Genomic DNA, 25664 nt, shown 5'->3' on the forward strand with positions numbered 1-25664 from the left:
TGGATGTGTATGTAGCAGAGCTGCAGGTCATTCAGGCAATCCTGGATGTGTAAATAACAATGATTTGGCCTTCTGATGTCTCACAGCAGACAGGAAATGCATTTGAGATGGCACAACTATGTTTTTTGGATAAAAGCGTATGGACTTTTCTGGGGAAAAATCTAAATATTTTTTTTATTTGTGTTAGTTACAGTGTTTGTTTTTGTTTCCCGTGATTCCCAAGACTTGGGAGAACAAATTTCAAAAGCCAAAAGTCTTGTTTATTATTGTTATCTGTGTGATTTCTGTGAGATTCAATTTCCATTTTTTTTTTTTTTTTTTTGTATTTATACTCATATACAAATGTATACATTAATATGACATCCCTGTAGGATACAAACCCCGATAGCCCAGGTTGTCCTTGATATCTGGAAATGGATTCACAGATGACCGATTCAGATGTCTTCAGATTAGATGCAGCTTTATTCAGATCTATAACATACACACTCGAGTGGGAGAAACAGTCGCATACACAGATCGGGCACAGACCAGTTTCTCCCTGAAGACTAAGTGAACAGACTCCTTTATACTGTTTGGCCTGGAGAACCAGTTTTCAATCACAAAATCATAACAACTTAGGGTCCCACACTTGGGTAGTCCCCTCCAAAGGTCACAGGTGAAGATTACATAATGTTGTTCAGCTCTCCTTCGCACTAAAACATAATAATTACACCTGGAGAATATTAGTTCTCATGGCCTCCGATCCTGTCATGGTGTCATACCCAGATGTTTCCCATGACTTTCACCACACGGGTCCCTCACATCAACAAACAGTCATCAGTTGGCACGTGAGGTTCAAGTCAAGTCAAGTCAAGTCAATTTTATTTGTATAGCACATTTAAATGAACAACAGTTGACCCAAAGTGCTTTACAAGTAGAGCAGAGAAGGCAGAAACAGTATGCCTTAAAGATACATAATCAAGTGTGCAAGGTACCATGAATATAGTTAAACAAAGGAAGAATTAAATAATGTAACATAGAATAAAACAGCAATGGAACGTTTGTAAATACAAAAAGGTTCACACACATAATAACCCTATGTCATATATTGTATAAGATATATTTGAAAGCATGCAGACTTAATAGTCAACCTGAAAATCAGTCCTGAAAAAAGATTATGTCTATAACTTGATTGTGCATAACAGGGTTAAAGTTATTCAAGCATTAATACACAAGGAAACCAGGCAACCCAAATATCTGGAGAAAGAAATGGCTTAGACCCCAAACAATAAAAGCACTCATAACAAAGTACACCTGGCTGTCTTATCTTTCCTGCAGAGAGCAGAGTTTTCTAATTTGTGGGAGCAAAGACATAAGAGTCTCTTCCAGGAAACAGGATGCTTTGATTTATAATCTCTGCACACTGAAGGTCGAAGTGACCTGCGAGCTGACCTGCACACACACACAGAGAGGAGATAAGACACATAACATACTATATAGTTAATATAAACACATGTGGATAACATAAGCAGTAAATAGGAATTTCTACCACAATTCCATTAATTTCTATTTTCTTTTGCATGTCCAGGTCCTATCTTCGATTAAATCTGTGTCTTGTTTTGGTTTTCTTCTTTTTTAGTGAATATTTAGATATGCGTAGGTCGTTCATATCAGAAATAAGATCACATTTAAATGATTTTAATGATCTCAAATTGATTCACTGGTCATACTGCACTGTGAGGAGTATGAAATAAAATACATTGAGTCATTATTGAGATTGAGAGTATTATACTGTTTTGAAATAAAGAGGGGGCTGTCTTTTCATCATCTTCTTTTAGTGAATATAAAATGTACTGCATGTTTGTAATACTGTTAATCATTTGATATACAGCCGAAAAATAAGTTCTCAAAATGTTTCAGTAAACAGATTTTTTTTCATTTATTCATCTATATAATAACCCACATAGGCTCGCTAGATCATAGGCTAGATACTGGGTAGGAACCTTTTTGAGCGGAACGTTGATTGTGTTTCCCGTTTTCAGGAGGTCGGTGTCACTTTTGTCTGACACTTTTTTGCATCCGTGTGGAAAAGCGTGTGGAGCTGAACGAAGGATTTGACGAGTGTATTATTATCTTTTATCTGTCAATATTTTTGATGTGTAGAGCTCTATTTTTAACAGTCAATGGTAGAGATATTTCCCATTACCGACACCATCACATGGTTATTAGCTGCAGCGAAGCTATGTGGCCACAGGTATAAAACAATTGAACAGTTCTATATCTATGTATGTGGTTAACATGACTAGCAATAACGCTAGCTAACGTGCTAGATAAGCAGCTAGCTAATTTCCCAAAAAGTTTATGACCATGTCGGGACTTTTAACGCCCCAAAGTCGTAATGTTAAAGTATTCATCAAAGCGTTTAGACAGACAAGGCGAGCTAGATATTCATCAGTTAGCTCTCAGTTAAATATCCGCAGCTTTATTTCAGAGAACACAGAGATAGTTGGAGAGCAGAGCCTGACCCCAGAAGTCAAACTTAGACTGTTCACCCCGAACTGCAGATTTTGGAGAGAAAGACCAGAGCTCTGGCCTTTTGATGACCCGTACTGGGCCATATACTGGCCAGGAGGACAGGCACTCTCAAGGTAATAACTTAGCCCCCACAATTAACAGTTGTATGTGTGTAGTGACTGCTGTTTAGTCTCATCCAGTGCCACCTCTGTGCGGTGCAGGTATCTCCTTGATAACCCTGCAGTGTGTCGGGGTAAGACAGTTCTGGATCTGGGGAGCGGTTGTGGAGCCTCGGCCATCGCTGCAAAACTATGTGGTGCTGCTCATGTAGTTGCCAATGACATTGACACTGGTATGCATCTATATTTATCTTGACTATTCATGTACTGTTATTTTTTTTCTAGTAGCCTATATCCCGTTTATACCTTGTGGTGGGAAAACCTTCAGCTGGGCCAGATGATAAATATAGCCACCCTTTCCTTTAAAAAAAAAAACAACAACATGTGAATTAGCCATCTGGAGCCACCATTAGCTTTGTGATTATCTTCTAGTGGACAAAAATAAAATACGTGACCCAGAGGCCTTTACTTCAATTCTTGATTAAAACATGGTTTACAGCATTGTGTGAATAGATATAAAGTGCTCATATTATGATCATTTTCGGGTTCATAATTGTATTTAGAGGTTGTACCAGAATAGGTTTACATGGTTTAATTTTCAAAAAAAACACCATATTTTTGTTGTACTGCATATTGATGCACTCCTCTTTTCACCCTGTGTGTTAATGTTAGAACAATTATGCTTACAACGGTTTTGCTTGAGTTTCTTTGTTAAACCATTTGCATCCAAAACTGCTGTTTTTAATATTTCTGTTTTAGTATTTCTGTCTTTCATGTGTTAATCATGAAAACTGAGTGACCTTGCAAAGAGCACAGAATGCATCCCTGAGGGCAGAGCGCATAATGTGGAGGAGATGCCGGGCCTGACCAGAGATAAAAAAGCTACTGATTGCATAAACCGAATAACAAACTTGACTCCCAACATCGTTAAAAAGCCACTGTTGAGAACACTCTTCAGTCATTTTCTGTACACTGAAGTGCTGTAAACTGACTCTGCTTCCGCAAGTAAAATAAGCTTAAAGAATGAATAAGAAAAATAATTATCCTAACAGTTGAACTCTCAGTTTTAGCTACTGAGTGAGGCATATCACTTTTATTCCATCTTTGTTGGGAGTCACACATGCGCAGTTCCTAGGTAAGGACTACTAGCCAGTCAGAAGAAGAGTATGAGGGCGTGCCATGCTAGCAGCTAGGTGAGCATTATAACGTGTGTTACAAAGTGACGAGCGTTCGTCACGGAAGTAAAGGCTGGACTACAATAGAGCTGTTTGGAGCAGTTTGTGAACAGTGTTTTCTGTTGGAGATGGTAAGTCCCTTTGGGGTGGACTTTGGGCTTTTTCACTTTGTAAACCTATAACATGCACAAAAAAGATATATAACACAATAAAGGAAAGGGGAAAAGCCAAAAAGCATAATATGAGCACTTTAATACAATTAAAAATACACTACAAAAGTCTTTTTTTTCTTTTCTTTTTTTACACAAACATTTTTGTATATAGATAGCGTCAGTAAATATAGAGACAACACTGATGTGGGGCCCTGTGGCAAAAATGTGCTGTTGGGCCCCGGTTACCACCACTGTCAGTAATGAATTTTTTAACAACAGACTTTCAAAGTGCAAAACTCTTAATACAAACAGTGAAACTGAGTGTCTGTTATTGTACATAGACACGTGTTCAATAAGTAAGGTTAATGCCAGACAAGGTCACGTTATCAGGAATGAATGGACGACAGGGAGGCCAGGAACCTCCGACACACAACCTGATAATGATAATATCTTGCAGGGCATTAACCTGCTAATACCATGGTCAATTGCCCCAGAACACTTGTAAGACCATTAATTTATATTTGAATGCGTTTAACTCATGAGCACTCAGCTCATAAAACCTTTTAACTCAGCTATAAGCCAGAAAGCTAACGTTATGCTAGCAAGATTCAAAGTCCATAACATTGTTTACGGTTGACAATCAGTAATATAATTTAAATTCTAAACAGGCACGTTTTGAATGGGAACTGCACTAGTCTAACACATTTTAGATGATTGCTGTAAACCTAAAAGCGATGTAAATATCTAATGCTTGAAATCTTGAATGAAAACAAACAGTTGGGAGTAGATACAAAGCATAACATTTTAATTAAACTGTGAAGTGAAGTGCAGTCCCAGTCATCGTTTTGTCTTCTAGGAATGTAGGATTTACTGTGGTGTCAAGACATATTTACACATAGTAATGTGAAGGAAATCTTAAGAGCTGATTGACGAAGTTTCAGGAGACCTTGATGACTTGCGCATGAACATTTACTGAAGCTTGATCAAGGAGAAAAGAGTTTTTAAACCTCCACTAGACCAGAGATTCACTATGTGTCCATAGGTTATTCTTCACCCAGCTACTGTATGTGTGTGGAGATTCTATTGACTTTTGCACAATTAACAAGAAACTGCTTACCCTAAGTTGACATAAGTCATGTTTAATGTCACAATGTTAGATGCAGTGCATTCTAGGGGAAAGTGGAGACAGTCTCTGTTGAGTCTGAGTGCAGTCTATCTCCTGAGACTTTGGCCAGCCTTACCAGCTGTACCGACCATTATCCCTACAAGACAAAGAGACAGGCCATGACCTTCTGCTTTTAGGTTTTGCAAATGTCCAGAATGTGACCTGGGGAAACACTGTGTCACCATAACTGTAGCCTAAAGAAGGAAAATTCCTTCACAAGAAATACAGCATAATTCAGTAGAAAGTCATTATTACTCTAAATCATTTTAAATACTGACTTCTAGGGGAGATGAACAGGAAGAAATAAATTGTGTGTGTCTGAGTGTGGGTGTTGTAGTGGAAGTTTTTCTTGTTAGCAGCAGGAGTGCGTATCAAAAACACCAGATGAAACAAATAAGGACGATTTGAGGATTAAACCAAAGTTTGGTCTTTGAGTATTTATTTACATTTGCAAATGCAGAGAAAACAGTTTCACAAGTACTCATGGCACATCTGAAAGGGTCTTCTGACCATCTAGACAAAACATACGTCTATATAGGTAAGAACTCACTTAAACCACCCCCCTCACTACGCAGATGAAAGAACACCATAAAAAGTTATAATGACTTTACTACTTTTCCCCTCTAACCCTGCTTCTCTAGTTAATAGCCTAAACACCTGTTTTGTAGCAAGAAACAGAAGGAGAAAACAGTTCAAATGTTATGATCCCTTTCCACAATTATCTGCCATGAAAGGAGTGACTGAGTTCTAAAAACAAATAACTTTCACAAATAATAGCTTCACCTAGACTCAAGGTTTTACGATGCCAGCTGCTTCTTCTCTTGGAATCTGAAAGTCTATTACAAAACTAAAGATTAATAGGAAACTCCTGTAAAGTATATAAGAGAATCTTGTAAGATATCAAACTATAATGTTAAAAATAAAATTCCCACTACAGTGTGTAGATAGAGGGAGGGAGAGAAAGAGGAGAACATCCTTTCTATCCAGAGTGGTTATTTGATTACTTCTTGATGGATTCTTATTTGAATCACTTAAAGTGAATTTGACTCTGGTCTTGTTACTCTTAATGTACTCGCTGTATAAAGCACATTTAAAACAACAGAGCTGAGCCAAAGTTCTGCAGAGTCAAAAAGCAAAAAAGGAACACAGTAACAGAGACACAATACTATATACGCAAATAAGAAAGACTGTACACTGTAAACTGCACAGGGTCATGCAGGGGGTCCTGTGATGTCTTTCAGGTGGGCCAACACCAGGCTCTCATGACCACAGACGTAAGGGCAACGGGACTGCAGTGATTTAATCTTGCGATGGAGCAGCAGGATGGGACTTCACACAACTCCAGTAATCTGTTGATCTGTGGATGGGGGCTAGCACAGACTTTAAGTGGGCATTCACACAGCCTGCGTCAGCCGTCAGGCGCTGCGACAGAATCGCAGGTCTTTCCATTCGTTTTGAATGGGGGTTGTGAGTTTAGGCTGCAATGGGGGTTGGCGGGGTTTGTCGCCGGGGGAACATGCGGCAAAAAGGTTGAGACTAACTCAACTTTTGGAGAATCATGTAACGAATTAGACTTGTCAGTGTGTTTTGAGGCGGTGTGAAGAGTCCTGTACAGTAAACATGAAACATGCCATCTGGGACAGGGACTTTCCTTGTCTTCTGTCTGTGAGAGCGGCATGTAGGGGGTCAGAGTCGGGAAGGTGAGAGGGTGACAGGGGGTCTAGGTTGTTGTTTAATGTTTGGGTGGGTGAGGGGTGTGAAACTGGGGCTATTAAACCTGCAATAAAGCACTTTCAGGCCAGTATGTGTCTCGGGTGATCCGATCACAAGTGGCCAGCTCTAAATAAGCCAGTTCACACCTGGCAGTAAAATGTGTCTCCACATGTGTCTTGAGTGACCACTTGTAAATCAGATCTCACTTCCCCGCTCTATATATAAATAAACACGTAGTAAACACATGGCTAATACAGCATACTTCACAACGTAAGATTACAGGAATTTCTGTATAAATTTCCTACATATTCGTTAATTTGGGTATATTTTATGAACGTAAAAATATTAGATTATTGTGTACCGACCAGTGCTCGAAGTGGGCTGGTACTCACCGGTACGCAGTACCGGCACTTCTACATTTTACTCTTAAGCTTACCTGCACTTTTTCTTGCGTACCGCTACTTCTCACATGCATCTACCACTGACAGAGAAAGCGTCAGAGAGATTGACCCTAACGTTACATAAATTACACTACCCAGAGGGCACTACGTGACTTACCTCAGTTCGGAAACGCTGTCTGATTCCTGCAGCCTGACTGTGACAGATTTTTTACTGCTGAAAACCTAGAAACTAAAAATAAGTGTGTTGAGTTTGTAAGTCGTTATGTTAGCCTGGCTTCAGAAAGGTACTAAAAGAACAGAAATACAGACGCATCACGGACCGTATGATAATAACAACCAAAACACAAGATTCACAGTGATTTCTGTGAAATAAGAAATACTTTGTTTGACGCACTCGTAATAAATCTTTGCGGTCTTTTCCAAATTTTCAGACGTCATGGATAACGCCAGCAAATGGGTACGTACTTCCGTTTACGCAGAAGCCGTCAGTTGAGTAAGGCATTTTTGAGAAGTCACAAAACCGGGACAGTCATGGGAGTCACAGGACAGTGTCTGACTGCCCCAGGACACTCCTCAGGACACTACAAACAGGACAGGACAGTTTTTGCTTCCACTGCTGCTGGCGGGTTTTTAATGTGGCCGAGGACACATTCACACACACACACACACACACACACACTGCTAAAAGAATAGCCGCTTTCCGACCAAGTAGTTACAGGAACATAGTTATAGGAGAAGTCCACTTCTAAACAGATCTACTAACTACTCTTCCCCAAAACCGTTTTTTCCAATTGCATTTGCACTGGCCAAGTGGCCATAGGGACTGGTAGGAGGGGTAAGGGAGTGATGCAAGCACGGCAGCGCTCTATATAGCGTTAAAATCAGAAAACAAATACACCAAAAAAGTATGAATTAAATACAAAATCTAATATATATAGCATATTTGTCATAATTTAAACAAGTCTCCCGAAGAGAAACGGGTATCTCTCTCTCTCCCCCGCCTCTGCCTGCTGCGCTGTGGATGTGTGTGTGTGTGTGTGTGTGTGTGTGTGTGTGTGTGTGTGTGTGTGTGTGTGTGTGAGTGAGTGACGGCCGGCCAGCCAACCGCAGGACACGCTTGTGGAGTTTAACTCCGAAAAGACAGTTAACCACAGGTTTCCGTTAATCTTATGATGGACGTGTGTTGTGATATTTAAACAAACGAACCGTCAACGGCAAAATAAAAGCCTCTTATTTACGAGAGCGGTCTGAGAGACCTCCAGCTTACAGCGGGGTCTCTGAGCATAACTGGCCGAGCGACGAGCTAGCGGCCGGGGCAGGCGCCTGCTGGCTGTCGCCTCACTTCATGGAGCTTCTCAACTCCGAAAACTTTGAAGCAAATTGTCAATTCGGCATCAATTTTCGCAAGACTGCCTATATTCAAAATCTAAACAGTTAATTTCTCGCCTAAAACGTTGTCAGAAGTGAAATTAGTGATGAATAAGATGGCGAAAATTGTTAAAATTGTCCCGTTGTTGGTCTGTCTGTACCGGAAACCCGACCCTCGTTGACCTAGGTTCATATGCTGAAAAGGGAAAAGACCCTGCCCTGAAGTAGGAGCTGAAAGAGTTACAGGAACTGCGGCCAGAGGAACTTAAAAATCCCCAAATTGGTCCAGTCGGAACACGAGAAAAAAAGGGTTCTAGGAATTTTATGTTCTAGGAACTGCAAAAATTCCTCTGGTCGGAAAGCGGCTAATGTGGCCTTATGTGATCCAGACCTCCTCCGAATGTGGTCTGAGCGATCGGATGTCAATGCGTCCTTAATGCGTTTTGGGTGCATTCACACCGGTACTTAGAGCTGTCCACTTGTGATCGGATCACCCAAGACACATGTTAATGCCAGGTCTGAACAGGCCTCTATTGTTGTTGCAGGTGCAGAAGGTTTTAGTTCACAAAAAAACTGATATAATGTCACAGTGTCAGAATTCATCCAGTATTAGATTCAACCCTGTTGCCAAAATTGAGCTAAAGCAATTGTAAAATAGTGTAATATGATACATAGAGCCTGCAGGTGATGCAATAGAAGGTAAAACACTGAAAAGGCCTATTTTTGTTTACAGTTGCAGCGGTTGCGACCCACATGAACTTTGAGTTGAACGGCTTGGAGCCAGCTGTTTGTTTGTCTAACAACATGATTGGTTCACAACCCGAGGGCTTTGACCTGATCCTCCTAGGAGACATGTTCTACGAAGAGGCCCTCGCCACCAGCCTTCACAACTGGCTGGATCGCTGCATCAGAACCCAAGGCACCAAAGTCCTGATTGGAGATCCTGGAAGAGCTCAGTTTGAGGAACACGGAATCCGACGACTCCTGCGTCAGCTGGCTCAGTTTGAGCTTCCTGAGTCTGTCAGAGAAGAGAACTACGGTCTGACCTGCAGCAGAGTTTGGTGCTACCATCCTGAACTCTGAGGACCGGAGAGGATCCTCTGTGCTTTTTTGTTTGAATGTGATAAATATGAACTCACCTGCTGTGAGAGGTGTTATGTGTTTGCTTTGTACTTATCTTCTTCAGTCAGGGTCACTCAGTTCAGTTGTCACTTGTTGCCTTACGAAAATACTATCTCCCAATACGACAAAGCAAAATCTTTATATGTGGATGTTTCATTTCCTGTACTTTTGTTGTTTTGTAAATAATATAGTTTACATACATTCAAAAGCAAAACAAAGTATAGGAACTACTGACCAATATGGAGCCCCCCTATGTTCAATTATTAATGGATGAATATGTAATTATGAAACAAAGACTCTCATAACTGAATCTGTTTTTTTAATTTTTAAATATTGACTTTGGGCTCCACAGTGTGACTGATTTTTGTGGTTAAATAATTAACAGCTTTCTGCTTTTCATTATTTAACACAAATCTTGGCCCTTGTTTCATAATAGATGTGTCATGCAGCAATCCTTATTATGCAACATTTGATCTCTGACTAAGAGCCCTGATGCATTAGTAACCGTTTCCGTAGAGTCCTCTTCAAGAGACAGCGGTAATGTAGTGACAAGTAGCTCAATGGGGAAATCTAAATCTAATCTAAGAGTAAACATCTTAAAGATAAACCAGTTATTTTCTAAAAAATAATTATGCTCGTGATCCCACTGTGCATTGATATAACTTGTCATTACTCTTTCATGACTTTCCACAAGCAAAACTGTCATTCTTGGTCTATTGATGTTGTTTTTCATCTCAGAAGAAAAAACAAGTTTTCATAAACAGACCAGACTGATCTCATGAAGTGGCGTATGTATGACACGCCAATTCGTATGCCATTATTGCCATGTTATCAAGACGCATACTCGCTTTTTAGCGTGTTTATCAACGCCGTTTGGCCTCAATTGACTTACATTACCTTGCTGTTGCGTGTGAATTTACGTCGTAGCGAGTAGTATAAAAGGGTGAAAATCCGCATAGGGAGATTGGTTGGGGTGGAGGATGGGTAAAACACAGGACTTTCACCAGGAGGTAGTCTGGTTTTAGTACAGATGGGGATAGATTTTAAAATACCCATTCTGGGGGAGCCAGTGCAAACTGAATAAATCCATCTGTCAGCTAGAAAAAAGTATTAGTATTCAAGTGTGCTAGTTGGCAGATACTTCCTGTTAGAGCTGCATTGAAAGATTTGAGATTATACAGATTTAAAGTTGAGGTTGGCAGGTTTAACATTGATTTTCCCTTCTGTATCTAGTATCACAGCTGGGTTTTTCTCATCTCAAAGGAGTGTAGAGGAGGAGGGGGTGCAGAAAGATTTGGGGACAGGCACAGTTCCCCTGTGGATGTTCAAATTTTACTTGACTCTTCTTTGCATTACTCAACTGCCTATATATTTCTTGTTTCATTAGCTACTAGCAAAGTCTAAACAAATGACATTGTTATCCTGATTAAACAAACGCATGACAATTCCTGATGACACAGTGCTGTTGTTTCACATTAAACCTCAACATGTAAAACATGACTTAAGTACATTTCTGATGGTTCGTTAAATATGAATTCATATGAATTTGAATAGCAAAATTAGTTTTCAGTTCACAGTGTGTTGTGTCTCAGAATAGCTGGTCTCCAGTGTCTCATTTGTGTCTTTGATGGAAATCATAAATCAGGGGCCATTGGCCCTAAAAAGAGTCTTAATTTAATAAACTGACTCAGGTTGTGTCATGGAAAAATCCTTCAGCAGGGCCAGAAGTCTTCAGGTTATCCACGACACTTTATAACTCGACAATAAAAATACACTTTCTAATAGTCAAAACACACTAGATCCAAACTGGAGTTCAACTCAGTAATATATTTACTGTATAATGAGCACAATACAATCTTATCTAAGGAATTTCCCCAGTGTGGGATTAATAAAGTCTATCTTATCAAATCAAGGGCTGTTTTCCAGGGAAAGGCACACTGAATCAGAATCTCACAAGAGCTTGCTTATATTCTGGATAGAATCCCTCCTTTTGTGGAGCCTATTCTCAAATTCCTCTTCATTTCGTAAGTGCTATGTTTTCCAGCATTATATTTATGTGTTCTATTCAAATCACTCATGCAATGAGGTTCGTCGTTCACCATTAGTTAAAGACAATCCAGCCGACCCTGGCTACTGGCACTCCTTAGCTTTTTGTTTGTTGTCATCTGATCTTCAGCCGACATTGTTTCTGGAATATCCCTGTGGGGGGAACGGAGAAAAAAATACCACCGTTGTCAGAATTGGCACTCAAACGTAGTTTCTCCTCTCTTTTTCCAGGCCAGTTGTAAACTATGGACACCATTTATCAAGGGAATTCTCCGTAATAGAGATTGATGGTGGAGATATTTGTTATGCATGATCTTATATAAATGCCTTATATACTGTCTGACATATGATAATGTGGGGACCTTACATGGCACATGCTGTTGATGTTAGGGGCCTGGGTCATATGGGATCATTGGAAACATTTGGGTGTGTCACTATGATGTACTGTATATAATGTGTCATGAGAGATTATGTTAGACTATTATTTTTGTCCAAAACTCCCTAAGTGGGGTGCCTTTTACCTTAGGTGGGTTTGGTGGCAGCGGTGGTGGACTGTGAAGTGCTTTTATGGGAGGTTTAAGGGGGTTTATAATTGGAATTGCAAAATGTGCTAATATGCATGACCTTCAGAGGCCCCTTATTTTGGGAGGCCCCGAGCGTTAGCCTGGTATCCCTCTCCAGACAGAGCACACAGTAAAAACATCCCACATTCTGAAGACTAACAGTGTGTCCTTGAATTGATAACGGGCATTCCTTCTCGCCATAGCTCTATGTATCTTTCTTCTCTAGGCCTCTATCTGCTGGGAATTTAAAGTTGAAGGCCAAATCAGTTCGCTTTTGGTAACTTTTAAGAGTAACATTTCACTTCTCTTGGGAACCGGCAGTTGAACACTTTTACGGGAGAAGCAGGAAGGACAAAAGGTGCTTTCCGACCGGATAGTACTTGTACTTGTACTTTTTGGAGGAAAAGTACACTTCTAAGCAGTTCTAAGAACTACTCTCCCCCAAAATCTTTTTTTCCATTTGCATTCCCACTGGCCAAGTGGCCATAGGGACTGGTAGGAGGGGTAAGGGAGTGACGCAAGCACGGCAACGGTCTTTATAGCATCTTCACTAGACCTTAGCGCCACATACAACAACAACAAATGATGCTAATACTTGTGCACTTTTCCTATGTTAAATGCACGTCCATTCTCGTAGTAATTCACGTAATGTTTTGCTCAACACAGACAGGGCTTTATTATACTCGGAACAGACCCCGCCTCTGCCTGCAGCGCTGTGGACGTGTGTGTGTGTGTGTGTGTGTGTGTGTGTGTGTGTGTGTGTGTGTGACTGTGTCTGTGTGTGTGTGACGGCCGGCGAGCCGCAGGACACGCTTGTGGAGTTTAACTCCGAAAAGACAGTTAACCACAGGTTCCCGTTTATCTTATGATGGACATGTGTTGTGATATTTAAGCAAACGAACCGTCAACGGCGAAATAAAAGCCTCTTAAAGACGTCTGAAAGACCTCCAGCTTACCGCGAGGTGTCTGAGCAAGACTGGCCGAGCGACGAGCTAGAAGCCGGGGCAGGCGCTTGCTGGCTGTCGCCTCACTTGATGGAGCTTCTGAACTCCGAAAACTTTTAAGCAAATTGTCAATTCGGCATCAATTTTCGCAAGACCGCCTATATTCGAAATCTAAACAGTTAATTTCTCGCCTAAAATGTTGTCAGAAGTGAATTTAATGATGAATAAGATGGTGAAAATTGTTAAAAATGTCCCGTTGTTGGTTGTTGCAAGTTCCGAGTTGGCAGTGGGCGTGACTTATAAGTTTGACCAATCAAGTACACCTAGGAAAAGGGAAAAGACCCTGCTCTGAAGTATTAGCTAAAAAGTACGCTACTGAAGCCAGAGGAACTTAAAAATCCCCAAATTTTTCCTGTCGGAACACGACGAAAAAAGTGTTCTAGGAACGTTTAGTTCTAAGAACTGCAAAAATCCCTCCGGTCGGAAAGCCCCTAAAGTATCACATTGCACACTTATTCACAACACAATAAGAGCATACCATTCTATTACACAATGTAACCTAAAAGAGGATTATAAATTACCATGTGTTGATGAATGTCTATACAGCAGATTTTCCTCAGCATTACTGAAATAATAAAAACTGAAATTCTATTTTACCGGTTGCTGAAAGAATAAGATGTGAGAATCAGTTCCCACAGTAACTAAGAAAGCAACAGCCTCAACAAGTCTAACAAGAGAACCAGTGACTGTGAATCTGACCGCAGATTTTGTGCAAAGAACAAAACCTTGAGCAAAATCTGGCACGTAGTTATTTTTTTTATTTTACAATTGTATGACATGAGTCAAATAATAATGAGAGAGTGCGTCAGTGATCAAATATTGAGTTTTTCTCCAGTGTGGGAGAACAAAAATAACAGATTTAAAAAGTTAATCAGTTTATTAATGTTAACAATACGTTCCACACTGAGTACCCGTCACATTGATAATTTTGAAAATATCACACACAGAAAGCCAACAAATACGGCAGGAAGAAACCCCAGCTGTGGTTGGCTCCAAGTGCACTGGACTAGATTATAACAAAAGAATGTCTATTCCTGTAGTTTGAAAAGAATTGACACCCACATGGTAGGATCTTGTTTGTGACCGGAAGTAAACTCAAAACACATATATTTGGAAATAATGCCTTCTTTTGGGCGACGACGGACCAATGGAAAAAGTTTTCATCCAAGGAACCGCCCACAACTTCAAGGGAATATATTTGTGAAACTGAGAAATGTTTGGGACTGTTAAATTTGAATCCACAAGGGAGAAGCATCTTTTCAGTCCGCTGCAGCGTAAAACTTGTTTTTGTCATGCCATTTTCTTATTACATTTTTTTGTTATTCTTCATTGGACCAAGCCCTTCTTTCCTCACAATTCAAGAAAATGCAACAGTAGCCTACATTCACTTCTAAACAGAGGCAGAACATAACCTAATCTCTGAGATTATTCCTTCACAGCGCTGTGCAATGCGAGAAAATCTCAGAGCTGAACCGGGCAGACACAGCAGTTTTCGTCAGACTCACCCTGGGTCGTGTGAATTAAGTCTACTGCTAACTTACAACACTAATAACATTACCATCGCCAAAATACCCCCCGAATCAAATTCCCTACTTCACCGTTAACCGTCAAGCCACTAAAATTGTATGGAAATTAACACCTCTGCTGAAGTGTTCAATTTGTTAATGATCATTCGTTGTCACCCAGACAACGTGTCTCTCTCTCTCTCTCGCTCTCTTGTAAACAGGAAAGTTAGTCAGTTAAATGAAGTCCTGGTCACCACGCTGGTCATACACTCTAAAAATGTAAATTCTTATTGTCTTAGCAGAAATTACACTTACTTCTTCAACAAAACTAATACCTAACAATCTTTTACTGTAATTTATTACAAAGTGAGAAAGTGCACTTGTGTTTGTTAGTTGTGGAATGCAGGGAAACCAACTTTTGGAGTTTACTCCATGTTTATATGTATACAAGAATCCTATGTATGCATAAGGCACATACAGGACATTAGGTAAGGCTTGACCCATCTACATCAAATATGAAGCATGATATAAGATACATAAAATTGCTTAACAAGCCAAATATTTAGCAAGCCATAACTATTTTTAATCATGCATTAGGCACATAAATCAAAAGGCTTTGAGTGCACAGCCAGAGATGCATAGTGCAACTGTTGTGTAAGTGAAAATTCATCCAATCCATGACTGTGACTGCAAGCCTAACCACCAAAACACAATGCGGCCTAGTGGTAAACAGTGGTGGAAGAAGTATTCAGATAATTTAGTTCAGTAAAAGTACTATTACCACAATGTAATAATACTCTGCTAAAGTAAAAGCCCTGCTTTGAAAATGTTACTTAAGTAAAAGTATGTAAGTATCATGAGGAAAATGTACTTAAAGTTTTAAAAAAACATTTGGACCCAAGTTCAGTACTTAAGTAAATGTACTTAATCAGATTCCACCACTGGTGTTAAGTTTGTACAAATGTAAATAATTCTTTGTGTGAATGATGTAGCCTACAGCCAAAATTCTTTTTTTCCTGTATTGTATATACAAGTGTTCCCTTAGGGAAATGTTGAATTATCTGATTCAATTGTTTTTTTGTTTTGTTTTTAAATAAATTATCAAATACATCTAACTTACGTTTTTCCTTTTATGCCATTATAACTTTGCTATACAGCTGAAAAGACATTTAGCAGCTATTCCTACTTCTGGTCATGGTTGTGCTTGTTAACTTGCAGACAGAGTGATAAATGAGCTCACAATGAGTAATAATGTGACAGGAGAAAAAAACGCATTAACGGCTTGGGTTTCAGAGTCAAAGGTCACATGGGTGCTGCAATAGGTTAGACAGGATGCTGCGGTTAAGTGGCTGCAGCTGCTGTGCCGATTTCAACAAGAGGAACAAACTGTCTGAGTTGGAATCAAAATTCTTATTTCAGAGAATCATTTTTATTTTTATAATTTTATTTTTGTGTATCTAAATTAAGTGAGGTTTCAAAGGGGTGAGCCTTGACTATAATTCATGTAGCTTGATCGCTCAACACAAGAAACTGTTTCTATTATGCCTGCTGGCATACAGCAACTGGAATCAGACTGGCTGTCAAAAAAGACAGCACAATTGGATACAAAGCCCATTAAAACTGAAACATTTGAGTGTGTATAATATACAGGTATGAGTTACTTAAGCTTTTTTAAACTCAGAGTGCATGATGATGTAAAATAATAACTTAGTCCAACTTTGAGTAATTTAAAAGAAGTGAAAATTCAGATTTGGACAAACTCAAAAGCATAACTTAAGAAGTTATGTTAAATTTTGTGACTGTTATAAGGATAATTATTTATCAGAGAATGGACAAAATCACTGGAGTTGTTTCTTTAAGCTTATTTTACTTGTGCAAGTGGAGTCAGTTTACAGCAATTCAGTGCACAGAAAATGACTGAAGAGTGTTTCAACAGTGGCTTTTTAAAGATGTTGGGAGTCAAGTTAGTTATTCTGTGATTTGCAATCAGTAGCTTTTCTTCTTATCTCTAGTCAGGCCCGGCATCTCCTCCACATTATGCGCTCTGCCCTCAGGGATGCATTCTGTGCTCTTTGCAAGGTCACTCAGCTTTCATGATTAACACATGAAAGACAGAAATACTAAAATAGAAATATTAAAAATAGCAATTTGGATGCAAATGGTTTAACAAAGAAACTGAAGCAAAATCATTCTAAGCATAATTGTTCTAACAGTGACTCATAAAAGTTGTATCTCTCTCTTTCTTTCTTTTTACAGAGAGGCTGTGCGGTCACTAGTGGGGTGAAAGGTCTCTGGGGTCACTAAATGTAGGGCTGCAAGTAGTCTCGCGTTGCCAGACCCTACTCCAAAGCACACTGAAGGAGGGTTTGGCTACTCCACATAGCATTTGGAGATGGGAGGAAAACGTGCTCTGGTTTAATGGCATTTCTTTAAACCAATCAGAATCGTCTTGGGCGGTGCTAAGTGCCGCACAGAGCCGCTGCAAAATAGTCTTGCGAGAGAAAACTCAGATTGGACAGATAGTCTAGATAGCTGTCTCAATTTACCATGCAGAGATCTGAGGAGCAGTTAACAATAGTCCTACCAGTCCTAACAATAATGGAAGGAAACGGAAAATACATGCATCCGGCAGAACTTCCTGCAGCACCGGAGCAATCCCGGAAGTAGACACTTCCCCTTTTGATATATTATTTTGTTGTGATAATCATTTTGTGTGTTTTGACATTCTAATGTAGCTCAGCGTAAGTTCTTACAGGAAGACTTCATATTCCTTTTTCATCACTCCTAATTGATCAGCTGTTTCATGGCATGTCACTTGTCAGTAGTCAATCAGATTCAGCTGCGTCTTGTTAATTAAACCAATCATAGTCAGGCATTTGGCACAAGCCTATCACAGCATGACATCCTGTTTTAAATCTGCTCTCTCCTTTGCGGTTGTCAGTTGTCGTTTCAGGAATAGAGTGTGTCCTGCCTCCTCCCCTTCAACCACCGGTAGTCTCGCCCACGTCTTCGGGTATCGTCAGCGCTTGGCTCTTGATTGGTTCCTGTGCACTTTCATCACCACCACCAGTGTCTGGACTCCATCGGGGGATATGTTTGGGTTCACTACCCTTTATGACATATGGTTTCGATGGAGTTCAAGCTCCAGAGTTTATACATTTCCCAATTCATGTTTGTCTATACAATAAATATGTTCATATTTGCAATGAAGTCTCTCCTGATTGAACTACAGTTATATAAGTTCTGACCATATGGACCATATTAGGGATTGTTAATATAGAGGAGGCCCTGATGCAGCATGTAATGTTTACCTAGACTAGGGTAACACAAAGCGTGTTGGGAAATACCTTTCACTATAACATACAAACCACAAACCAGGATGTCTGGTCAACACCTATGCTATATCCAGATGTCATTCTATATGTCATGAACACATATGGAAATCATTTGTACTCTATAATATTTCTTTCAGTTTGGAGCTTACATACAGTTGTGTTCAAAATAATAGCAGTCCAACATCACTAACCTTAAAATAAAATCAATCATATAAAATTTTTTGGTATAAGTGATATTTCTAAGCCCCCGCAAAGTCCCATTGCTGAAAAAAAGACATGTACTGAATAGGTTAAAATTTGCCAAAGGACACATTGACTGGCCAAAGGAGAAATGGCGCAACATTCTGTGGACTGATGAGAACAAAATTGTTCTTTTTGGGTCTAGGGGCCAGACAGTTTGTCCGACGACCCCCATGCACTGAATTCAAGCCACAGTACACTGTGAAGACAGTAAAGCATGGTGGTGCAAAAATCATGTTATGGGGATGTTTCTCATACTGTGGTGTTGGGCCTATTTGTCGCATATCAGGGATCATGGATCAGTTTCAATACATCAAAATACTTGAAGAGGTCATGTTGCCTTATGCTGAAGAGGAAATGCCTTTGAAATGGGTCTTTCAACAAGACAATGACCTAAAACACACCAGTAAGCAAGCAAAGTCTTGGTTCCAGATGAACAAGATTGATGTTATGGAGTGGCCAGCCCAATCCCCAGACCTCAATCCCATAGAAAACTTGTGGGGTGACATCAATAATGCTGTTTCTGAGGCAAAACCCAGTAATGCAGAGGAATTGTGGAATGTAGTTCAATCGTCCTGGGCTGGAATACCTGTTCACAGGTACCAGAAGTTGGTTGACTCCATGCAACACAAATGTGAAGCAGTTCTCAGAAATAATGGTTATGCAACTAAATATTAGTGCAGTGATTCAAAGTAAAGCAACCCCTTGAGACATTTTTCAGTTAATACGGTAAATGTTTGAGTTTGTAAAGAAAAATGCAAATACTGCTATTTTTTTTGAACAGCCTAATATTCCTTTTTCTTCACTTTCTGTAAAGGTATAACACAAACGATCAATTTTGGTCATGTTTTGATTTGGAATTGAATGTGCAGTGTTCCCAATGCATTGATATTATGGAATTAAAAGCTATTCTAAGGATTTTGAGCATTATTCACTTTTTTAAACGAGGTCAGGAAGTCTGTCTGCAGAGTGACAGTTGCACAACAGACTCCTGTACGATTTAGTTTGCTTGTTTAGTACATGCATGCAAATAACCATCCAGAAGGGAGTACGTGCCTGTTTTCTTCAACGCAAGCATAATCTGATCTGATGATCTGCTCTCTCTCTCTGATTTGTCTTTCGTGGACTACACTGGATTATTTTTACAACTCAGCTCCTCACAGCTGACTCAGAAGCATTATGCAATAATGAGACGTTAAAGGAAATATCATGAACACTATTAACCATGCACTCTTGAACTCTAGCACCAACTACCTCAGATCTGACGCAGAATAAATAACAGATGACTGTAAATGTGACACCGTCTAACATAAAGATTCTCAGTTTAACTAATATGTCTTACAGATGTCCGCTGATAATCCACGTGACGATGTTTGGACCCTTGTCAAGTTTGTCTGTTTCAGTGTGACAGATGAATATAAGTTCTGCTCGGAAAGTGAATTTATTTCTGGTAAAAACAGTAAAACAGACAGTTTTAAACAGTCAAATTAAACAAGAATGGTGAGGGCTTCTTTCAAATTAACTATCAGTGCATAAAACACTAGATCACATTTCTTGTATATTTAAAAAAAATAGTATATAAGATGCAAATATTGTATAAAAAATATTAATGTAGAAAAATATGAATATATAAATATGTAGTTGAAATATATAATATCTCTAAAAGTGAACATTTTGCATAAAATATTGTGAGACATTCTGAATTGTACCAAGTGGATGACATGAACAATTTTACAATCAGGTTGACAACTGACAATTTGATTTGCAAATTGACAAGAACACATGTGACCCATTTACAGTTAAACTTGTTTGACAGGCTGTTGAAAGCAAATGTATACAAACTTGCAAACATTCATTTATACCTACAGTACAAAAATACAAAGACATCATTTTTGGAAGAGAATGACTCAATAAAAATGTCTCAGGTAGATGACAATATTTGACTTAAAAAAAAAACTGTCTAATGCCAACAAAACATCTGGCCGTCGAGCTAGCCGTCCATGGATGGCTGCGTCCTCTCCATGTATTTCTTCTGAAACTCGTAAAAGACGCTGCCGGTCTTGGTCAAGGGACTATACTTCTTCTCAGGATTTGGAAACCATGTACCTAAGGTGCAGTTAATTTATAATTATTAGAAGATGAAAAATTTACATTTACAAATTTACATATACCATGTTTCAGTTGGATTTGTTACCTCTTGCACTCGTGACAGTTTTGTTTTGGCTCTGGTCCTTTCCTTCAACAAGGTCAGCCTTGTCTGAAAAACAAAACAAAAAAAACATTTAAAAAAAAAAAAAAAAAAAGCAAGCATACAACAGTGGGCTTGTGAGATGGCTAGCGTTCAAAAAGACGTCATACAAACGGTTTTCCAGATTGGATGTCTACACTACCTCAAGGTACCTGAGCTTTCTAAAGGGCTGCTCCTCCCAGCTTTGTGCTGTGGAGAGACGTGTATGATGGGCTTATGGTGTTGTCATTTATACATACCACATGTTTATTTGGTATATAGTTTGTCTATTTTGGTATCATTTCGTGGACTGGTTTTGAATATTGTGGTTACTGTGTCATCTTTTCTTGATTTTTGTCTGGGTGGGTGGTGACGATGAAGGGGTATGTTCATGTTGCAAATTGTATGTTAAAATAAAAATAAAGTTACAGCATACATAATACATTACCACTAAAATAATGTAGAGGATCCCCCCTTTAGCGGCATGACCGGTCCAAATAAATAAGCTTTTTTTCCTGCTCACCGCTGTCATCACTGTGGCTTTACTTTGTAGAAGAAAACGTGATATCAAATGGGTTTTAGTTTTACTTTATTTATTCTGAATTCAATGCCTGCTTTTGTGTGTGACAGGAACCTCTCTTTTGCCTTCACATTATTAGACCGATAATTGTTATAAGGAAAGTGGATTGTGGCAGGAGATCCCACCTTGTTCCAGAATCTTAGCCGCTCCCCCTTTTGATCTTTTCTCATTAGAATAGCAATTTTTGGAACACCGAGGTGTAAATTGTCTTATCCATGAAACCCCTAAACTCAGGCTACATCCACACTACTATGTTTTCATTTTAAAACAAAAACGTTTTCCATCCTCATAAGCGTTTTAGCACCCTTTCAGAACTAATCTCCAGCCATACTTAAAAACGCATATCACAGACTATTCAGGCACACTGGGCATGTGCGTGTTAACTTGGTGTAAGGCTGAGAACTTTGATAATAATAACGCTGATAATGTTGCAAATAGCTCAAATAATAGCTTGCTAGTAGCATTATTAAATGCTAAATTTAACTCCACAATAGCTGCCGGCATCAACAACAAGTTCAGCAACGCCTGTAATCAGTTATCCATGTTCAATTAACCACCAGCAGTGAAGTCTGATTGGTGGTTTGTTTTCTACTGGAAAAGAGTCACATGATTGGCCTGTGACGAATCAGGGAAGGACACAAAATACTAAAATTGGGGCGCCCGGATAACAGTTGGTAGAGCGCCCATATATAGAGGTTTACTCAACGCAGCTGTCCCGGGATCGACCCCGACCTGCGGCCATTTGCTTTATGTCATTCCCCCTCCCCCTCCCTCTTCCCTTTCATGTCTTCAGCTGTCCTATCAAAATAAAGGCCGACCGGAGTCTCCACTGTTCTGTCTCCTGGGTGATGGCACACTTTTGCCACGAGGAGTCAACAAAGGGCAGCATGCGCTAATAACCACAGGCCTCATTACTGCAGCAAGGCTGATACTGAGGAACTGGAAAAGCACGTACACGCCGAGGCTCACAGATTGGAATATTACGAATATTTGATTGCCAGGAAGAACAATGTTAAAAGGGAATTTAGTATGGGACTATTTCTTTTCATATATTAAGGGCCTGATACATTAAGCATGTGTTGTAACACATGACCGGTGATATAATTACAAACAATATAGTGGTAGAGGGGTGTTGTCCTTTAAGTTTAGTTTCGACTGCCTTTTTGTTTTGTTTTGTTGTCATTTGTAAGTTGGTTGTATTATTTGTTGAAAAAGAAATACTTTGACAAAAAAAAAAAAAAAGGCCAAAAATTGCCCCAAAAAAAACATTCTTTAAAATACTAAAATTGCTGTAGTACCTCTTTAATCTCAATATTATGATTTACCTGTAACAGGATCATTGGTTTCCTTTGTCCCGTTGGAACCATCTTTGAAGTTGAAGGTATTGGGTAAGACACTGAACTTCAGGACGTTGTTCTGGAGAGGCGGGACAGGACGGCCTCCATTTTCAGCCACACTTCTCTCTTGTTTAGCGGGCTGGCCGAGTGTGACGGTGTATTTCTTCGTCCTCTCCTCTCCACGTTTGAGTCCATTAGAGAGGGTCCTCCTCCTCTTCAGACTCAGGCAGGGCTTTGTGTTTCCATTCCTGGTCCTCATTTCAGAGGAAACTTGCAGCTGTTGAGTGTTAGCGGGGCCAGCTGTTTTAGCTTTCTTGAGACCTCCCCCAAAAAAAGAGGCAAAAGTACACATTGCTTTCAGTTTGCTTCTGTGCCTAATTTTAGTTGGTGGCAAACTTCTACTCCATTTGTCGTAAAGATTTCGTTTGACTGTATGTCTCCCTGTTGGGACAGTTTCACTGGACATTCTCTTCAAGGGACTGAGTTTCACAGTGATAACCTTTGGAGGCTTTGGTGCTGCACCAGACACAACCTCTGGATATGAAATATGGCTCTTTCTGCCGCTAATTAAAACACAATTGTTTTGTGATGTTGAGCCGTACGGTACCAGTTCTACTGTTCTAACGTTTGAGGCTGAAAATTCACCATCAGTGGCATCAACAAAAACCATTCCACATTTTGAAGAGCCCTCAAGGACAGGCTGTGAATCCACATCAACAAGGGATTTGCATTTCTTAGATTTATTAAAGATTGGAAAAAATTGATCTTGACTGCTTGATCTCTTTCTTTTTCTTTCAACAGTTTCATGTTTACCGCTCCAAGCTTTCTGGAGGGCATCCGTCGTACTAACTTGAGTTTGTTCTTCTTCGTTTTCCAATGATGGCTCTGTCACAGTTGTAGATGTCAGCCGCGCTTGTCCACAATTCTCTGACAGGTCTGACATCTTGCTGGCAACTTCACTTTCACTGCAGTCACTACTGACCAAAGTACATGACTGCATACTTGATTTTAACTGATCCTGTACACAATCCACCTCAAGGTCCGGCTGAATTTCAGTGTCACTTTTGAATGCCGAGTTGGTTTCTTTCTCGTCTGAACAGCTCGACTGGCTACTTTCTGTCAATTCTACCGGAGCTCGTTCAGAATCACTTTCAAAGTCTGGCTTCTGGTTGGGAATGTCATTTTTACTGCTTGACAGATCATCTTCGTTTTCACTTATGAGTGTAATGCTCGACTGGCTGCTATTTATGCTTATCTGGGAAATGTTCTGTGGTTCTTTGTCAGAATATGAGTGAGGTTTTTTGTCATCTTCAGTAAAGTCAATGGTGTAACCGAGTTCATTGCATAGCTCAGGCCAATGAAGTGTTATAACCTGACTGTTGACATTCTCTCCATCCTCCGCTTGATTCCCTTCTTCTGTGCCAAAGTTGAATTGGCTGTCAGAGCTGATCACACACAGTTTATCTTTCCTTTGTACGTCCATCTCTTCCTTATCAAAGATCTTGTGAGTAATAAAATGACTTTGCTTATACTCACACTGGCATTTACTCAAAGAAGCTGTGTTTGACCCCCAAATCATTTGCTTCCACCTTGGAATGCAGCAAACCTGTTCTATTGAACAGGCTGACTCGTTCTCCAGTTTTGTGGCATATATAACCTCTGGTAGCTCATCATCCAGAGAGCTTTCAGTGACCCTCTCTAGCTGATTGTCCATGCCCATACTCTGTGGCAGCTTTTGTTTGTCAGTTTGTATTTGTTCAAAAATTACTTTGGCCTTTTCTGGAGACAAAACTTGGATTTCAAATGAGTAACATGGGTCACTGGATTCTGCGCTCTCCATTGTATTAGGAGAGGCAGCTTGTGTTAGAGTCGCTTCAACAGTGGCGTCTTGTTTTTCTTCCCTTGAGCCAACCGGATTAAGCTCATTTGATGAAATCTTGTTTGACACCTCTTTAAAGATTCCGTCGTTGGTCTCGACCTGATCTGGCTGGCTGGCACTCTCAAGCGTGTAAAGATGATGCTTCAAAGACTGAGGTAAGCCAAACTCTTTGTCAATGTCATCTAGCTGCTCATTGACATTTAACCACAATGATTTGTAGGGCAGTTCTGAATAAACTTCATTGTGTTTGAGGACATGGTAGCTGTTGAGTTTGTTTCTGCGCTTTACATATGACAGTATGACAGAGTCTGGTGTTAAATGTTCCTGGTGGAATTCTAGAACATCCCTCATTAAATTCCTGTACCAGCCTGTCCTGAGCTTACATGCCAACTCTGTACAATTGCCATTCCAATACATGTCTAGTAATTTTTTTACAGAAACAGACTTTGCATTGTCACTTGACTCAATCTTAGATTTTTCAGCCACTTCTATCAACTTAGTTAATGCGACATGTGTCAGTGGGGTTGCTGGGAGTGAGGAAAGCTCAAAAACCTTATTCGCATCTTTTGGCATCTTACTTTCACCCTTATCCCTGCTTTGGCTCACTGGCACTTCAGATGTTACTAATTGTTGAGCAGGTTGTGCAACATGCTGGTCTACTTGCAGTTCAGATCCTGTGTCATCTGGACATAATTGTTTTTGCGAGTCTTGAGGCTCAGCTGCAGATTCGTTGGACCCATTTTGATTTGGGTTTTCTAGGTAAAGATTAGATGCAGAATACACGGCCGGGTTGTTTTTCGGTGAAATTAATAATTTCCCAGGATTACTTAAAGACTCATCTGTTGTGGTGCCCTCAGACAATTCACTGATTTTGTTCAAACAGGTTTGCTGGCTGACAACCTGGTAGCTTTCATGGGACAATGGTTGCACAACAGCAACAGCTCTTGTGCGACCAGGAGATGAGTGAATGGAGCTGTCATTTGCCTTAACGGATGAGAGCTTTTCAAGCCTTTCACAGTTGTTTGCTACAGATGATTGGGTCTGATCCCTATGTGGTGAAGTGACATTAAGCAACTGAACCAGTTGAGATGCATAACTTGCAGTGACAGTTGTTGTCAAAGGTTGCATATTTTGATTAGACTTCATCCTACTGACCTCACTGACAAACTGCTTCCGTCCGTCAGGTGAACTACTATACACTGGAGGATGACCATCTGAGCCAGCAGGGAAAGAGTTGCGT

General features: G+C 39.9%; 2 protein-coding genes across 5 annotated transcripts in view; one reads left to right on the forward strand and one right to left on the reverse strand.

The window, feature by feature from the left end:
• Positions 1-2003: 2003 nt before the first annotated feature.
• On the forward strand, positions 2004-10160 carry etfbkmt (electron transfer flavoprotein subunit beta lysine methyltransferase). The gene is made up of 3 exons (XM_031283296.2): positions 2004-2627; positions 2715-2845; positions 9320-10160. Exons 1-3 carry the CDS (start codon positions 2341-2343, stop codon positions 9667-9669), a joined length of 768 nt encoding a protein of 255 aa, XP_031139156.1. The 5' UTR covers positions 2004-2340; the 3' UTR covers positions 9670-10160.
• A 9663-nt stretch (positions 10161-19823) lies between these two features.
• The window catches only part of si:ch211-106e7.2, a 12781-nt gene continuing 6940 nt past the window's right edge, over positions 19824-25664 (reverse strand). For 2 of the 4 annotated variants that reach the window (XM_031283050.2, XM_031283048.2), the window contains exons 2-4: positions 22534-25664; positions 20596-20658; positions 19824-20507 (exon numbers count right to left, since the gene is read on the reverse strand). The exon at positions 22534-25664 is cut by the window's right edge and continues 1067 nt beyond it. In XM_031283050.2, coding sequence (XP_031138910.1) covers positions 20392-20507; positions 20596-20658; positions 22534-25664 — 3310 coding nt within the window. In that variant the 3' untranslated portion in view covers positions 19824-20391. The remainder of the gene's footprint in view (positions 20508-20595; positions 20659-22533) is intronic. The other 2 variants (XR_004102129.2, XM_031283049.2) reach the window with 2 other exon arrangements.

This window comes from Sander lucioperca, chromosome 7, assembly GCF_008315115.2.
Source record: "Sander lucioperca isolate FBNREF2018 chromosome 7, SLUC_FBN_1.2, whole genome shotgun sequence".
Classification (NCBI taxonomy): domain Eukaryota; kingdom Metazoa; phylum Chordata; class Actinopteri; order Perciformes; family Percidae; genus Sander; species Sander lucioperca.